Source organism: Penicillium soppii (assembly GCF_028829465.1).
Source record: "Penicillium soppii strain IBT 18220 chromosome Unknown utg000006l, whole genome shotgun sequence".
Classification (NCBI taxonomy): domain Eukaryota; kingdom Fungi; phylum Ascomycota; class Eurotiomycetes; order Eurotiales; family Aspergillaceae; genus Penicillium; species Penicillium soppii.
This window is the reverse complement of record NW_026643236.1, coordinates 2,206,339-2,221,844: the sequence shown is the minus strand read 5'-3', so window position 1 is coordinate 2,221,844 and position 15,506 is coordinate 2,206,339. Positions and strand designations below refer to the sequence as shown.

General features: G+C 48.2%; 8 protein-coding genes across 8 annotated transcripts; 5 read left to right on the top strand and 3 right to left on the bottom strand.

Moving 5' to 3' along the window:
• Window positions 1–1,156: 1,156 nt before the first annotated feature.
• Window positions 1,157–2,916, top strand: N7529_008193 (NAD-dependent succinate-semialdehyde dehydrogenase; the record flags this gene model as incomplete). Its single annotated transcript, XM_057243720.1, has 4 exons — window positions 1,157–1,279; window positions 1,335–1,422; window positions 1,481–2,750; window positions 2,799–2,916. 4 exons carry the CDS (start codon window positions 1,157–1,159, stop codon window positions 2,914–2,916), a joined length of 1,599 nt encoding a protein of 532 aa, XP_057095258.1.
• A 556-nt stretch (window positions 2,917–3,472) lies between these two features.
• N7529_008192 (LYR motif-containing protein 2) lies at window positions 3,473–4,020 on the top strand (the record flags this gene model as incomplete). Its single annotated transcript, XM_057243719.1, has 5 exons — window positions 3,473–3,556; window positions 3,613–3,670; window positions 3,734–3,816; window positions 3,882–3,905; window positions 3,961–4,020. 5 exons carry the CDS (start codon window positions 3,473–3,475, stop codon window positions 4,018–4,020), a joined length of 309 nt encoding a protein of 102 aa, XP_057095257.1.
• A 1,786-nt stretch (window positions 4,021–5,806) lies between these two features.
• Window positions 5,807–6,388, top strand: N7529_008191 (bZIP transcription factor; the record flags this gene model as incomplete). Its single annotated transcript, XM_057243718.1, has 1 exon — window positions 5,807–6,388. The coding sequence occupies one exon, from the start codon at window positions 5,807–5,809 to the stop codon at window positions 6,386–6,388; it is 582 nt and encodes a 193-aa protein (XP_057095256.1).
• A 768-nt stretch (window positions 6,389–7,156) lies between these two features.
• On the top strand, window positions 7,157–8,684 carry N7529_008190 (uncharacterized protein; the record flags this gene model as incomplete). Its single annotated transcript, XM_057243717.1, has 8 exons — window positions 7,157–7,254; window positions 7,307–7,354; window positions 7,410–7,539; window positions 7,592–7,635; window positions 7,683–7,782; window positions 7,833–8,189; window positions 8,265–8,343; window positions 8,401–8,684. The coding sequence occupies 8 exons, from the start codon at window positions 7,157–7,159 to the stop codon at window positions 8,682–8,684; spliced, it is 1,140 nt and encodes a 379-aa protein (XP_057095255.1).
• A 376-nt stretch (window positions 8,685–9,060) lies between these two features.
• Window positions 9,061–9,691, bottom strand: N7529_008189 (MARVEL domain-containing protein; the record flags this gene model as incomplete). Its single annotated transcript, XM_057243716.1, has 3 exons — window positions 9,061–9,211; window positions 9,279–9,564; window positions 9,616–9,691. 3 exons carry the CDS (start codon window positions 9,689–9,691, stop codon window positions 9,061–9,063), a joined length of 513 nt encoding a protein of 170 aa, XP_057095254.1.
• Window positions 9,692–10,579: 888 nt separating this feature from the next.
• On the bottom strand, window positions 10,580–11,309 carry rcf1 (respiratory supercomplex assembly factor RCF1; the record flags this gene model as incomplete). Its single annotated transcript, XM_057243715.1, has 3 exons — window positions 10,580–11,004; window positions 11,089–11,159; window positions 11,269–11,309. The coding sequence occupies 3 exons, from the start codon at window positions 11,307–11,309 to the stop codon at window positions 10,580–10,582; spliced, it is 537 nt and encodes a 178-aa protein (XP_057095253.1).
• Window positions 11,310–12,044: 735 nt separating this feature from the next.
• Window positions 12,045–13,821, top strand: N7529_008187 (threonine dehydratase, biosynthetic; the record flags this gene model as incomplete). The annotated part of the gene is made up of 2 exons (XM_057243714.1): window positions 12,045–12,236; window positions 12,301–13,821. The coding sequence occupies 2 exons, from the start codon at window positions 12,045–12,047 to the stop codon at window positions 13,819–13,821; spliced, it is 1,713 nt and encodes a 570-aa protein (XP_057095252.1).
• A 617-nt stretch (window positions 13,822–14,438) lies between these two features.
• Window positions 14,439–15,007, bottom strand: N7529_008186 (uncharacterized protein; the record flags this gene model as incomplete). Its single annotated transcript, XM_057243713.1, has 3 exons — window positions 14,439–14,659; window positions 14,720–14,864; window positions 14,909–15,007. Coding segments are annotated over 3 exons (465 nt in total), but the record flags the coding sequence as incomplete, so codon positions are not given.
• Between the last annotated feature and the right edge of the window lie 499 nt (window positions 15,008–15,506).

Genomic DNA, 15,506 nt, shown 5'->3' with positions numbered 1-15,506 from the left:
AGGTTGCTCAAACACCTCTGCCCATGACCTACTGTGTCAGAACAGTTCAACAGGCCCGGGCTATCTCAACATGAAAAGTGATTCAAATTGCGGACAGAGAAAAAGGAGAAAAGGAAGGAAGGAAATTGTATCAGCATGGCAGTTATCTGCTAACGTGGAGGAAACGTTTTTTCTTTCTTTTTGGCCTAGAGAGATAAGATTTGCAAAAACAAAAAAAAGTAGGAAAGATGCGGAAGTTTCAAAATGAATGGTGATGCCGACGAATGCCATTGAGCTCGATTTGTAGACATTGGATATAGATGTATTGAAGCATAGCTGCACGATTATGAATAGATAGAGCACGTTGACATAGAATTAGTTCACAAATTGTTACAAACTTGAGACATTTAGTGGGAGGGCATATAGAATTTTTGTCGTAGCACCTACCTAAGTACATATATATATATAGAACGAAAGGAAAGGTAAGGTAATGTGCAGAGTTCCAGGCATGAACTCTCATAATATCAAACTGTTGGGCTCGGGTATTACGAATACACTATCTCGGGGTTGAAGGGCGAATTCCGCTGTTTATTGGTTCAAGATACCGAAAGTTTCCAGGTCCGTGACTTCTATTGGTTGTCTGTTCCGCAATCGGTAATAAGTCAAACATTATTACCAGATCTATGAAATGCTACATTTCCATCAAAAAGAGTTTGTCGAATATTCGACGCCTATTCCTAGTAATATCCAAATACGAGGTGTAAAATAGGCCACTAAAGTTGATTCAAGCTCAGAGAAAAAGAAAAATGTTCATAACTAACAAGTGGCGAGCTCTAGAACCTCCTACAGCTCAAGTTAAGTATGAATGACATCAATGCAGCGATCCCCGCTTCAGCATGGAGCTTCCCTTCTGAGCTCAAGATTAATACTTATTACTCACATAATCACAAAATCACCATCGGAACAAACTCCGTCCTCGGTGCTTCTCGGACTCAGAGAGCAATCACCATTAAGCCCGTGCAAAACGAGACACCGGTCATTCCCCACCGTCTGGAATTGCTGCACCCTTTAAAGGCGTCTCCAACTCACTCCCCGCACTTTTTTGGCTCCGATCCTCTCCGCCCTCTTTTCTTGTATTCCTACCCCCTCTCTCCTCTTTGGAGAGCTTTGATTTATAATGGACCGCATCATTCGCCCTGTCGCCCGTCAATTGCTGAGACCCCGACCGAGATATCCCTTCAGAATTCCCCCAACCGCTCACGCTCAGAGACTCTACACAATGGGACACAGCGCGCCTCAGGTGAGATCTGCAGTTGAATGTGATTTGTTGGAAAATACTGATTCATTCGCCGTAGTTGAAAGACCAGTCGCTCTTCATCCAAAAGTCGTACATTAATGGCGAATGGGTCGATGCGAATTCCGGCGAGACCTTTGAGGTCCACGGTAAATACCGAAACGCTCCATTTCTCACACCCAACACATACTAATACTGTTCGTCCAGACCCGGCCACTGGCAAACTGATCGGAACATGCCCCGAGCTCGATACTGCCGACGTCGAAAAGGCGATCCAGGCCGCCTCAGAGGCTTTCCCCAAATTCCGCACAACCCTTGGCCGCGAGCGCGCGCGCATGCTCCGCCGGTGGTACCAATTGATGATCGATAACGCAGAGGATCTGGCCACGCTGATCACATGGGAGAACGGAAAGCCTCTGGCTGACGCAAAGGGAGAAGTCAACTATGCCGCCAGCTTCTTCGAGTGGTTCAGTGAGGAGGCACCCCGCACATACGGCGACACCATCCCTGCCTCCGTGCCCGGAAACCGGGTCATGACCGTCAAGCAGCCGGTCGGTGTTTGCGGTCTGATTACGCCATGGAACTTCCCCGCCGCTATGATCACCCGCAAGATCGGCCCCGCCCTGGCGGCGGGTTGCACGGTCGTTGCGAAGTCTCCCCAGGAGACACCCTTCACGGCCAACGCGCTGGCTGAGCTTGCGCACCGCGCTGGAATCCCCAAGGGCGTGGTCAACATCGTTACCTCTTCTAAGAACACCCCCGCCGTAGGCGAGCTGATCACCACCCACCCGGAGGTGCGCAAGGTTTCCTTCACCGGCTCGACTAATGTCGGCCGCATTCTCATGAAGCAGTCCGCTTCCACGATCAAGAAGGTCTCGTGGGAGCTGGGCGGCAACGCACCTTTCATTGTCTTCGACGACGTTGAGGACCTCGATGCCGCCGTCTCCGGAGCCATCGCCTCCAAGTTCCGCAGCTCTGGCCAGACCTGCGTATGCGCGAACCGCATCTACGTCCAGAAGGGCATCTACGAGGAGTTCACCAAGCGCTTCGTCCAGAAGGTCAAGGAGTTCAAGCTTGGCGGTGGTTTCGAGGACGGCATCACCCACGGACCTGTTATCCACGAGCGCGCCGCCAACAAGGCCCACGAGCACGTGACGGATGCTATCTCCAAGGGTGCAGTAGTTGCCGTTGGTGGCCAGAAGGCTACTGCGCTCGGCCCGAACTTCTACCACCCCACTGTGCTGACTGGCATGAGCAAGGACATGCTTCTCGCTTCGGAGGAGACCTTCGGCCCTGTCGCTGGTCTTTTCCCCTTCGAGACTGAGAAGGAGGTCGTTGACCTTGCTAACCGTGCCGAGGTCGGTCTTGCGGGTTACTTCTTCAGTGGTAATGTCCGTCGCATCTTCCGTGTTGCTGAGGCCCTGGAGGTCGGCATGGTTGGTGTCAACACTGGTTTGATCAGTGATGTTGCCTCGCCGTAAGTTTTTCTTTTCCTTCATATACTGCTATGACTAACTCCTTTTAGCTTCGGTGGTGTCAAGCAGAGTGGCTTCGGTCGTGAGGGCAGCAAGTACGGTATCGATGAGTTCATGACTATTAAGAGTGTGACTTTTGGCGGCATGGGTGAGCCCCTGCAGGAGTAAAAATTGGGTATATATCAATGTTTCGGAAACTTTATTATCTCTAGATGGATACAATGTCCATGCTATTTAAACGAATTTTATAAACGTCAAATCATCACAAATCATCATCACCGGGTTTGTCAAAGCTCTCCTTACAATACAGCCAGCGTAGCCAGTGTCGTTGAGCAAATTTTGCTGGTTGGTTTCCCGCTAGCTTGCTAGCCCCAGGAACCTCAAAGCCTAAGCCACTTGGCTACTCGGGTAATCAGTTGGAAATCACAACACTTTTGCATTTGACATAGGAACATTTACTTCCCAATTGGGAGGGTGGGTCTATGGTTCACGTGATGGGCTTGTCATGCATATTCATTACGCCTGAATTATCGGGTTTCTAATTTCAATCACATGACCTATACCAATATCTTCGCTTCGGCAGAATCCCATACCGCCTTATACATCTCCTTCTCTTACTACGAGAAATAAACCAGCAGCTTTCGTTCTCGCCAGAGAAGAAAAGAATTGGCACACTAACTTTTCAATCTCATAATTCCACACAAAAAGACATGCCATAGCCAACATGCGCCCTTCACCACATTTCCTCGCTGCCGTTGCCCGCAGCAGACCTTCAAAACTGAAGAAGCCATCCATCAGTCTAGACCATGTACGTGCAGCGCCACAACACACTCAATTGAGCATTCTTGCTAACGAAATAATCAGTTCATCCAAAGACAGCGGGTCCTGTCATTTTGGCGAGAAATCACCAGAGCACTAATAAGTACATACGCTTCTAATCTCAGCGTCCGCGTGAAATCAAATCACCAGTGCTAACTGCTACCAGAGATCCCGCCCTCGTCAACAAGGACGGAGCTGCATCACTATGCGCGCACGGAGTTCGAGCGCCATCGCGAACTGACGGATTTGGTAGGTTGTTGACTTTCATTTTGTGTGACTTGCCGTGGCATGTGGCTGACTTTTTTTTCTGGTAGCAACATATACGATATCTTCTTTCGGTAAGGCATTGAGTTTGATATTTGTTTCGGTCGATTGGTGCTAATGTTTACATAGACGGGCAAGTCAGAATTCGAGATGATGAGGCGCTATATTGATGAACAGGTTGCTGGTTGACTTGTTGGCACTCATGACTGCTCTTTTGTACATACTGGCAGAATAATAAATGACAAGTGATGGCGCAAGAAATAGCGAGTCCAAAACTCCATTTCATATATATTATTTGTTTGCCTGCAATAATCACTACAAGTAACTTATGCCTAGCTCCAATATATTCTCCATGACGCCCTGTTGATTCGCCAAGAGAGCCCACACTCTCGGTAGTCACGCGCTGAAGCCAATGCCAAGCAGTGCCATCCTTCAAATCGATAGCATGATATATATTACGGCGTTCCAACACTCGCTGTTTTGACAAAGCGCCGAGATATGATCGTCACGGACGTGCGAACTGCTTTAGTGAAACGAGCTAATGCTGCAGGTCCTAATTTTGAGATTGTGGACTAGATGTGTCTATTTTTCTGCGCGCTTATGATCCTATGTACCAGCAGCGTGGATTTGCAGTGTCGCACAGGGTCTTGGGGCGGTTGGGGTGAAGATGGGAGTGATAGGCTACGGCTTTACGGTGTTACGTGCCGGAGTGGATCTCATGGCGTAGGTCTACGAGTTTCGCCGAGGTGTGCTATCTTGTGCGGAGCATAGGAGAGTTAGTTTAGTGTCGATACAATGCGTTAGAACCTGATTTTGGTTATCATACTTTAGCCTCGGTTTTGGAAGACCGAGTTTTTACCGGTCGCAAAAGACTTGAAATGCGCAACATTGAATTAGAAGGCCTGTGAACCACTCGTGCTTGGTTTCGGTGCTGCAGTTTTCTTATGTACAAACAAATATTTCGCACATTCTCTGAGCTTGCTTAATTGACCCTGGATTATGCAAAATTCCTAACGGAAGGAGTTGAGTCTAGCGTCATTAGCTAGTTATCGCCGCGCTAATTTCTCGAACGGTGGGTAACTAAGGAGCGGCTTGTCCATCATCACCCGAGTATCGTATACCCCGCATCAAGGGACACACTTGGAATTCGGTCAAGTACTCCGTATATCTGAAAGTTGTGTAAATTGAGCATGAGTCTGACCACATATGTGCTATCAACTCTGATTCACGGAGTTCCCCGTCTTCAACAGAACCTTCGACCAGAGTGTAGAATCTCATACTGTATCAGTTATCAAGAACCCATCTGAGCGTTTGTTTACTAGCAATCAACTTTGGAAGAATCTTGGAAGAACCTTGGAAAGTATGATGTCAGTGATTAATAAGGAACAACTTTATGCCCAGGTGGACTTTCAAGTATTGTTGTAGGAAGGATTCTAGATCCCAATTAATGGACTGGCCTTGACTTATAATCTTGGACCATCCGGATTTGCCACCAGTTTTCTCCACACACTCTAATCGTATTCCTAATTATTCTAAAGCAATTTCCCTGTTCTGGGTCTGTTCATGCTCCACAGGCAGCTTGCACAGCGTGTTGTGGGACCTGAAGCTTCCTCGTCTGAATATGATGATTGGCCGGAAACGGATGTCGAACAGGTTGCAGCAGTGAAGCTTGCTATTATCCTGGCCGATCCTGGTTATCATCCTCTAGGGTCTTGACACCTGGGCACCACCTTGGAATACGTCATAGATTATGGTCTAGACTCGTTTCTATATATTTGTGAGAGTCTGCGTGAATATTTCAACCGTTTAATTCAATTCTTCTAAAAGATTTAGCAGAATCACTCCCGTGATTTGATTGATTTGATAATTTGATTTATATTTCTCTATTCATACTTCAACCCAATATCTTGCTTCCTAGCCAGGTATTATCTATTATTATTATATTATTATTCCCTGCAAGCCAGGTAGCGTGATCATGAAAGCCGTCTCACCACACACCGCCGCCGTCAGCCCCGAGCGGGCCAAGCACCTGGAGCGCAACCGTATCGCCGCCAACAAATGCCGCGAAAGAAAGAAGCGCGAACACAAACAGATCGAGCGCCGACTCAGCGACGAAACCGAGAAAAAAGAAATGCTCCTAGCACAGCTCAACTGTCTACGAGAAGAAGTCTGGGACCTAAAAAATATTATTTTTCAACACGCCGAGTGCGATGACCATCAAATCAACAACCAACTCAGAAGAATGACCCAGACCGCCATGGGCACCCAATCTGTCCCCCAAAAGGCCCATTCCGATATGGCCGCGCCCGATATGGCCGCGCCCGATATGACCGTTCCCGATATGAGCTTGTCGCCGACAACCTCGACTAAGACCTGGTCGGATGAATCGGTCGATGAAAGTACGAATATGACTATGAATATGATCGATCCGGGCGCATATCCTCAGGGTGATTGGACGGGTTTACCTAAAGTCGCCAATGACATGGTTTACGATCCGAATGGATCAACCGACTCACTGTTCGAGAACTTTATTGATGCAGACAACCTGTACACGTAGGGGGCGGAGGCTTGAGAAAAATTGGGGGCGTTTTTGAGTTATTTAGCGGTGATTCAACTAACTATTTTGTGTATATAATAATTATTCGGGCATACCAAGAGCTCGCAAGTGTACGCCTTTGATAAAAGGCACGATTTCCACGAATCAAAACGAGATTTATCGGATACTCTGTTGTACTACCCACATGGCCCTATTGCATGGTTTTCGCTTTCGCTTTCTTATAGCTTCCAAAGGTTGAAGAACTTTGAAGAACTTGAAAAACGAATGAGAATGCCGGAATTTGACGGGTGAATTTCCCATGACGAAGGGGCGTTGCCAGAATGCCCAAACCTGAAGAATGGGCAGATTTCGATCGGGGTCGCACGGGGCAAAGACTGGAGGATCACCTGTCGTACAATGCATGAGACTGCTGTCTACCACACAATTAAACGATGTCGATCAAAGCACGGGCTTGCAATTGGAAGAATACTACAGTATGCATAATAATGGCGTGGCATTGTGTGGAACGTACAAGATTCAATTGGGCCAAGCCCTGAGCCCTGTGAGCTTCGATCTGGAGACCGTACGCCTTTTGACGTCATCGGTCCACGAGGAACTATGACCTACCCCAACTTGTCCTTTGTTCTTATACTTCACCTTGGTATATCATTCTCACATATTACTTGATGACTTGATTACTTGTTCTATTTTCTTTGAACATCATCTCCCTCTATGTTTTATCTATAACTGATCCCTGTATATAGCACGCTTGTTATTTACTTGTCTCCGATGATGCCCGCGGCCCTACCTACGCCTCCCGACGGGGAAGAGCTGGCGAAATTCTCGCAAAAATCAGTAATGGGAACAGTATTTGAGACTACACAACGGTTAGATTCGGTAATTTGCAATCACCTGTCTGGTATGCTAAGATTATCTCAGTTATACCGAGTGGAAACCATTAGGTCTGGGAGTGTCTGGGCTTGTCTGGTATGATTCGCTGTTTTAGAGGATAAAGCCCTGAAACTAATATACAGTAAAACAGTTCCGCAAGAGACCGGATCGGTCATCGCACGGTTGCTGTAAAAAAGCTCGCCGAACCCTTCCATACAGAGGCTGTCGCCAGGCATATGTTTCGAGAAATCAAATTGCTGAGACAATTGCGTCATGAAAATGTGAGTCAATTGATGCTTTGAGGGGTCAGATCAATAGCTAACCCATCGTCAGATTATCAACCTTACCGACATATTTATCTCTCCATCCGAAGACATGTACGAAGACCGCACCTTGACAAGGACCCATAAACTAACAACCTCAGCTACCTGGTCACCGAACTGATGGCCACCGATCTAAACACAATCCTTAAAGCGAAAAAGGTCGAGGACCAATTCGCCCAATACTTCATGTACCAAATAATGGTGTGCGCTATCCCGAACTACAAAAAACATCAGCTAAACCACATTTCTAGCGCGGCCTGAAATATCTCCACTCAGCGGGTGTTGTCCACCGAGATCTAAAACCAAGCAACATCCTAGTGAACGAGAATTGCGACCTTAAGATATGCGACTTTGGCCTCGCCCGAATACAAGAGCTGCACATGACCGGTTACGTCTCAACGAGATTCTACCGCGCCCCGGAAATCATGCTCACCTGGCGCAATTATAACGAGAAAGTAGATATCTGGAGCGCGGGCTGCATCTTCGCGGAATTGTTACTCGGCGAACCTCTATTCCCGGGGAAGAACCACATCAACCAGTTTTGCGTCATCACCGATCTTCTTGGTAGCCCGCCGCCTGAAGTGATTGCAAATATTACAAGCGAGAACGTCAGTACCTAAAACCATGAAATCAATCTCTCGGGGTTTAGCGTGATTCAATACTAATTGGTATCTTACACCCAGACGCTAAATTTCATCCGATCACTACCAAAACGAGACCGGAAGCCCTTGTCACAGCTCCTCCCGAAAGCAAACGAGGACGGTACGCCTATAACAACCATTTCTTATCAACTATCAAACCAAAGTCTAACCCAAGCAGCGCTGAACTTAATCGACCAAATGCTCCAATTCGACCCCAACATCCGAATCACTGCGACAACCGCGCTCGAATCACCATATCTCGCACCATACCACGACCCGAACGACGAACCCATCGCAACGGAACCCTTCGACTGGGCGTTCCTTGAAGCGAACCTCCCGGCTGATATTTGGAAAACGATCATGTACGGCGAGGTTCTCGGGTTCCACGAACAAATGAATCAAAGTGGCCAGACTGGGCCGATGAAAACGATATATCAAGTCGATGGGATGGATCTGGGATGACTGATGTGATGATTGATGAATGCGGAATGATAATTATCTATTTTTCGGTTTATGTGTATGTTGTGTTTTCATGGAGCATACGGAACAGACAGCGGATACTATTTAATTGCAGTAGATTGAAATATATATTACATTTTCTATTTTGATTCTGCATTGGATTTAGGTATGCATGGAAAGAAAGAGTGGGTGGTGATTATCATATAAACATTATATTGAGACATAGCCAGATAACTGGTAATATTATACCCTGCATATATACAAGGGTGGTATTGCTCATCGAATCAACCGAGGGGTATCGTTTTCATCCAGGAACTTGGAGCCCTGCATAACTTGAAAAAAAGTCATTCCATAAACACGTAGTCTTCAGATCATTGTCTTAAACAGCCGAATCGGTGGTTGTGGTACCATTGGCAGTGGAATCAGCAGCAGCCATCTCGGGAGCAGGTTCATTGCGGTGGTTCTTTGCGTTGCGGCGCGAGTTGAACAGGTCCATGACGGCGAAGGTGTTGGTAATAGCGAACGTAGCCCTATGCAGATATAGTTAGAGATTTGCATGGCTTTTTCGCACAATTCGTGCTTAGACTCTTGTCTTACCATTGCACGGCACCGACAACGATCAAGGCCTGCAGAGCGTGGCAGCTGGTGTAGGTGCACGCGCTCGGCGAGGGAATGAGAGCAGCAAGGGCAATCCAGCCACTGAGCCAGAGACCGCCGGTGAGCAGCTCCATGAGGGGAATGGCGATTTCATGGGAAAACCGAGGGAAGGCAAGCGGTGCCAGGCCTAGATAGGGGACTGCGATGCCGGTTGTCCAGCAGCCGTTGAAGAGCATGAAGTAGACGACGTTTGAGTAGGACCATTCGTCGTAGAGAGAGGCGATTTCTGGGTCTAGTCAGTATGGTTTTGGTGGTTATGTTGGACCGAGTGACTGACCATATGCAGTCAGGCCGATGGTGGCCAGGGACAGGACTGCCTGCACGATTCGCAGGGGGTACACCCAGGAAAGCATTTTGGATGTGGTAGTTTGCTATTTTGATACGTATAGAATTGGGTATAGGGCCTTGTTGACAGTCTTGTGGAGGGAAATATTGAAAAGGAGATCTGCAGTCATGAGGGATTGCCATGGGCTTATATACTACATGTGAAAGACGGCCCACAAGGCGACTAATTTCTAGCTCGTATTCCACACGTCATGATGCTTCAGCGACTGGAAATAAATTAAGGGAAGATCAACAAAAGTCTTGCCGATTAAAGGGTAGAGTTCAGGGACTGAAAAGTTGGGCGCAGGTGGTGCGGTTCTGTTGTCATTCATAGACCCGGAGCGTTCCCGAATTAGGGTTTGGTAGTTCGTTTCCCCGCGACCATCTGTCTGATCAACAATCTACACTTGACCACCCTCATTTTCTGCTCAAGAGGTCACATCCCATGAGTTTGTATCGCATGAGTTGCACAGTAGTCTTGCCATTGGCATACACTGCACCGTCGTTCCGAACAGGAGAATCAGATGTTGCCGGCGCTAGAATGTCGATCTCACATGATAGCCTCGGCCAAGCAAACTCTTTCAAAGTCGGACTTCTGCTTTCTCGGAATCCTTTCCACCCTTTCCAGGATTTCGCCAAGGACAGGGTTTACCTTCATCGCTAGTGCCGTTATTCATGCTTGTTGTGCGGGTCGAGGCTTTCAACCTCGGTCCATCGTCTTCGAATTCGCCGAACACAACTGGCCTAGCTAGCAATGACATATTCAAGCCATCGTACTTCTGTCCCACATCCCTCACCGTCGAATGTCTACAATAATGTAGATCAGCAAACTCCTTTGAAGGGTCCACGATAGGAGAATTTCGATGCAATGCATATATGTACAAAAAAAATAACAATCTATATCTTACAACACGACCTCAATTCCTTGACACAAGCGCCTTAACAGCATCCAAAACACCAACAGACTTCTCATCCGCCGGCTCAATAGCAGACCGCGCCGCATCGGGCTCATTCCTTGGCGTAGGCTTATTCCCCGCTTCCTTAGCAGCCGCCTCAATAGAAGCATGTCGTTCCCTCCACTCGCGATCCTCCTTATCACGAACCTCCAGTTCCCGCAACCACGCATCGCGCTTCTCTTGCTTCTTCCGCAGCTCCACGGCCTGATCGAATTCCCGGCGCTGTTGCCGCTCCGTCTTGAAGTACATTCCTCCCGCGACGAGCGCGACTAACGTGAAGGCTTGCGCGTAGATACGGGCGCGGAACATCCGGTTCATTTCGACTGAGTCACCGGATTTCATGGATCGGTAGGCGCGGTAGAGGGCGTAGCATGTTGCGGCGCATCCTGGGGTTATTAGTTTAGTTGCGTGTAACGGGAGGGACTGTGGGCGTCGTAGAATCTGATTTTGGTTGTAAGGAGGTGACATACCTAGTGGGACGAGTGGCTCTTCCTTAAGGCGTCTGGTGAATTTCTGTACTCCGGTCTCTTCTGTGAACTGTCTTTAGGCTAAGTGTTAGCGGGGATTATTTGGGGTTTGGGTGTTGGTTCCAGATAGATACACGTGGTGCTTTATGCTGGGCTTGCGGATTAATATGATTTATGACATACTGGTTCTCGTCAAAAGACGAGGGCACTGGTTCGCGGCTCATGGTGATGGTGGTGTTCGGGGACGTGCGGAGTCCAATTCGGTGGGATGCGGAGTTTTCAAATAACAGGGATCTTGAGTCGTGATTTGCCAAGATCGGATAGTGAGTATCTGACTCGGTCTGACCGTTGGTTTATTTGAAGTTTCGAGGTTGGATTAGACTTGAAGCTTGAGCGCACAGGGTTGATCTGGTATGACGCCAAGTTTTCTGCCTTATGTAACTACGCCCCAACACATAAAGCTATCAAATCGTATTTTGTCGGGATTCTATCTAAATAATTTACTTGGTATATTTGGAGCGATTTGTTTAGGTGAAAAAAGCAGTCTTTGATCCTCGAGCATATAGAAAACATGATTTGAGATACAAATAATAAATATGCGCGCCTTGCGCCCCTGTACAACAAACCACCTGTATGTCGTTGCTGACCGCCATCTACTTCATGTCTTTCTCCCACAAACATGGAGGGGTCGAAAACCTGATCTGTCCACCAACCAGAAAATTGATCATTCGTCCTACCTTGATCTTTTTTCCCTCCAATTAATGCAACTTCGTAGTCCTCAAGACCTGGACAAGTCATTGTTTAGGGCTAAAGAGTTGATGACATAAGGCCTCCGATCACCGGTCCCCGCAAAGCAAAAAAGAGTCAGAGTCCCCAGAATCTCCCGTCTCTCAATTTCTTTCTGTTCAGTATCGGGAATTGCCTATTTTCTCTCGAGCAGATAATTCAACAAGCACATAATGTCTGACGACACTGCAACTAATGCTGTCGTAACGCCGGTTTCGCCAGTCACTCCCAAGATGAGTGGGCTCGCTCTGACTGAGTATACCGCTGCTCCGACGCCGCCCTCCGAACGCGAGCATCAAATTCCCGGATTGCCTCCTAACTGGGGTATCCCTGAAGCATTCCTTCTTCCCAATGGCTACCCGGATGTAAGTCCAGCTTGACAATTCAATCTGGGATCTCCAATTCTAACGCATTGCCCCGCGAATCTAGTACCTCCGATTGATTTTGACGTCACGGGTTTACGATGTTATTGAAGAGACCCCTCTTACCCATGCGGTCAACCTGAGCAACCGGCTGGAGAGCCGAGTCATGCTTAAGCGGGAGGATTTGCTCCCGGTTTTCAGCTTCAAGCTCCGTGGCGCATACAACAAGATGGCTCATTTGAACAACGAGCAACGGTGGAAAGGCGTCATTGCTTGCTCTGCAGGAAACCACGCACAGGGCGTGGCCTTCTCTGCCCGCAAGCTGAGAATTCCCGCTACTATCGTTATGCCCTCTGGTACCCCCGCCATTAAACACTTGAATGTCGCCCGTCTGGGAGGAAGCGTCGTTCTCCACGGACAGGATTTCGATTCCGCCAAGGAGGAAGCCCACCGGCTGGAGAAGCAGCACGGCCTGACCAACATCCCGCCATTCGATGACCCCTATGTCATCGCTGGTCAAGGAACCATCGGTATGGAGCTTCTGCGCCAGGCGAACTTGGATAAGCTGGAAGCTGTCTTCTGTGCTGTTGGTGGAGGTGGTCTTATTGCCGGAGTCGGTGTTTACCTCAAGCGCATCGCACCTCAAGTTAAGGTCATTGGTGTGGAGGCCTACGATGCGAACGCCATGGCACAGTCATTGGACACCGGCAACCGGGTATTCCTCAAGGAGGTCGGCCTCTTTGCCGACGGTGCGGCAGTCAAGACTGTTGGCGAGGAAACGTGGCGTCTCAGCCGTGATGTTATCGACGATATCATCCAGGTGTCCACCGACGAGACCTGCGCAGCCATCAAGGATGCCTTCGAGGATACCCGTTCCATTGTTGAGCCTGCCGGTGCTCTCGCTCTCGCCGGTCTGAAAAAGTACATCGCCAAGAACCCCAGCCCGGACCCCAACCGCGAACTCGTCGCCATCACCTCCGGTGCCAACATGGACTTCGACCGTCTGCGATTTGTTGCTGAGCGCGCCGCTCTCGGCGAGAAGAAGGAGGCACTCCTCTCCGTCAAGATCCCCGAGAAGCCCGGCGCATTTGCCAAGCTTGTCGAGGTTGTGCTTCCCCACGCCGTTACCGCCTTTAACTACCGCTACGCCCGCGAAGAGTCCGCCGACGTGCTGATGGGTATCTCCCTATCTGCCTCCACTGGCCGCGAAGACCTGATCAAGATCATGGAGGAGCTCGAGAAGGGCGGTATGAGCTGCCGAGATCTGAGCGACGACGAGCTTGCCAAGCGCCACCTACGATTCCTCGTCGGCGGACGTTGCGAGGTCGCCGATGAGCGCATCTTCATGTTCGAGTTCCCCGAGCGCCCCGGTGCTCTGGCCAAGTTCCTCACCACCCTCCGTCCCAACCAAAACATCTCTCTGTTCCACTACCGTAACTACGGTGGCGATGTCGGCAAGGTCTTGGCTGGTATTCAGTGCCCGTCTCCTGAGAAGGAGGACTTGGAGCACTTCCTGCACGATCTGGGCTATCCATTCAGCGAGCACACCGATTCCCCCACCTACAAGACTTTCCTACGTTCCGAATAAATTTGTTGCGGCCGCATAATTGCCAGACAATTGGAGTGTGGATAACGAGACGATGGATTGTTGATAACCTTTTATTGATTTAAGCGGCTTCAAGGTCTGGGCCTTTTTTGTCTGTTGGCGTTTGGTTCAATGCGATAGAATCTTTGTATCATAGGTCATAGTTTGCTTCAGATAGGTTTCATATTAGTAGCAAAAGTACAAATTTCCAACTTGTGTCTTTTATTACACCTAGAATATCATCATACCTATATCAGGCACATCTCACACTCTTCACTCGTATCCATATCGTACCAAGACACCCTTAGGGGACTCTCCTAATACATACTAACACAATTATGAGCACTCGTTAGGTCATCGAGAGTAAAATTGAATGATTGGACTAATAGACTACTGTTAAGAGGGCCTATAATATATACTAGTCCTGACATAAGACTGGGTATCCCGAGTTGATCCGGTTTACTATACGAAACATAGATTGTGTTTGGAAGGCTGTTGCCTGGCTTAGTGCCTATGTAGTATTTTACCACCCCCAGATCGAAACTATGTTCTCCTAAGTTTCCTTTCAAGCCTCACTTTCCTAGTTACATATTTGTAGACGTTCGCAATCCTCCCCGGCACTATCTCAAATACCCAAGGATCATCACTTTCCACCTTAGAGACAGGCCTTCCGGGTACCGCACAAATTGCAATGAAAGTAGCTCAAACAGGTAGCGTGGGGGAAGCAACGAGGATGACTGCAGTGATTCCGTATACAGCTGGGGTAACAAGAAAGATCTTCGTTCCTCTGTAAAATTCGCGCCCCTCGTTCTCTTAGCTGCAGTGTGTTGTTCACACTGATCTTCGGGGTGCAGTTACAGTTACAGATAGCCAGACCCAGAATTAGATTCAGTCGCTTCACGCGCATCAACAGCAGCCTTAGCGCTAGCCAAGGCACCATCCAGCTCATTGCACAGGTCATCACTAGCGATAGCAACGACCACGTCTTCCATGTCTTTCAAGTAGTAGCCTCCATTCTCGGCATGGAGAAGACCGTTCGGATTGATCTTCAGTAATCGTTTAGGGATTGTCTATCGTGGAGAATCGTGACGTCAGTCGGAGGTGAGGTCTGGTACCGGGTTAGACCTTCAACCATGACGTTCATGAAGCACAGGATGTAGACGAGAGAGGTGAAAATGTATTGCATGTTCTCTGTAGATATCTTAGTCATCTATCTCTCGGCCCCTGGGGCCTTGCATGCTTTCAAGGTTTTATAGCATAGATCTTCTATAAACATACCTTGAAAGAGGCGAAAAAGAACGATTGAAGCAGAAGATCCTATCTATTATCAAGGCTATTAGCTGTAGCAGTCAGTCGATGAACATAGCGAAGTAGAGAAGCCTAGAGAAGATGATTGACCTCTGATATTTCTAGTAGAAATTGGGTGCGTTTGTTAGCACCCAGTGCCAAACCCTATTAGGCCATCACATGAGAGCCAGATCCCTGAAAATTTGAGGGAAATTTACTGTGAGAAACAGAGACAAAGATGGGGAGAGGAGAATGTTCTTATAGTCTTCAAATTCAACTAGCTAGTCTAACTAAAGCCTCAAACTAGAGCCACTAAACGTAATGGAAAGTCTATTCAATTGTACAATAAGTATATCTCGGAGACCAGGTCAAGTGACCCTGGGGAGCATATAGTGGAAACT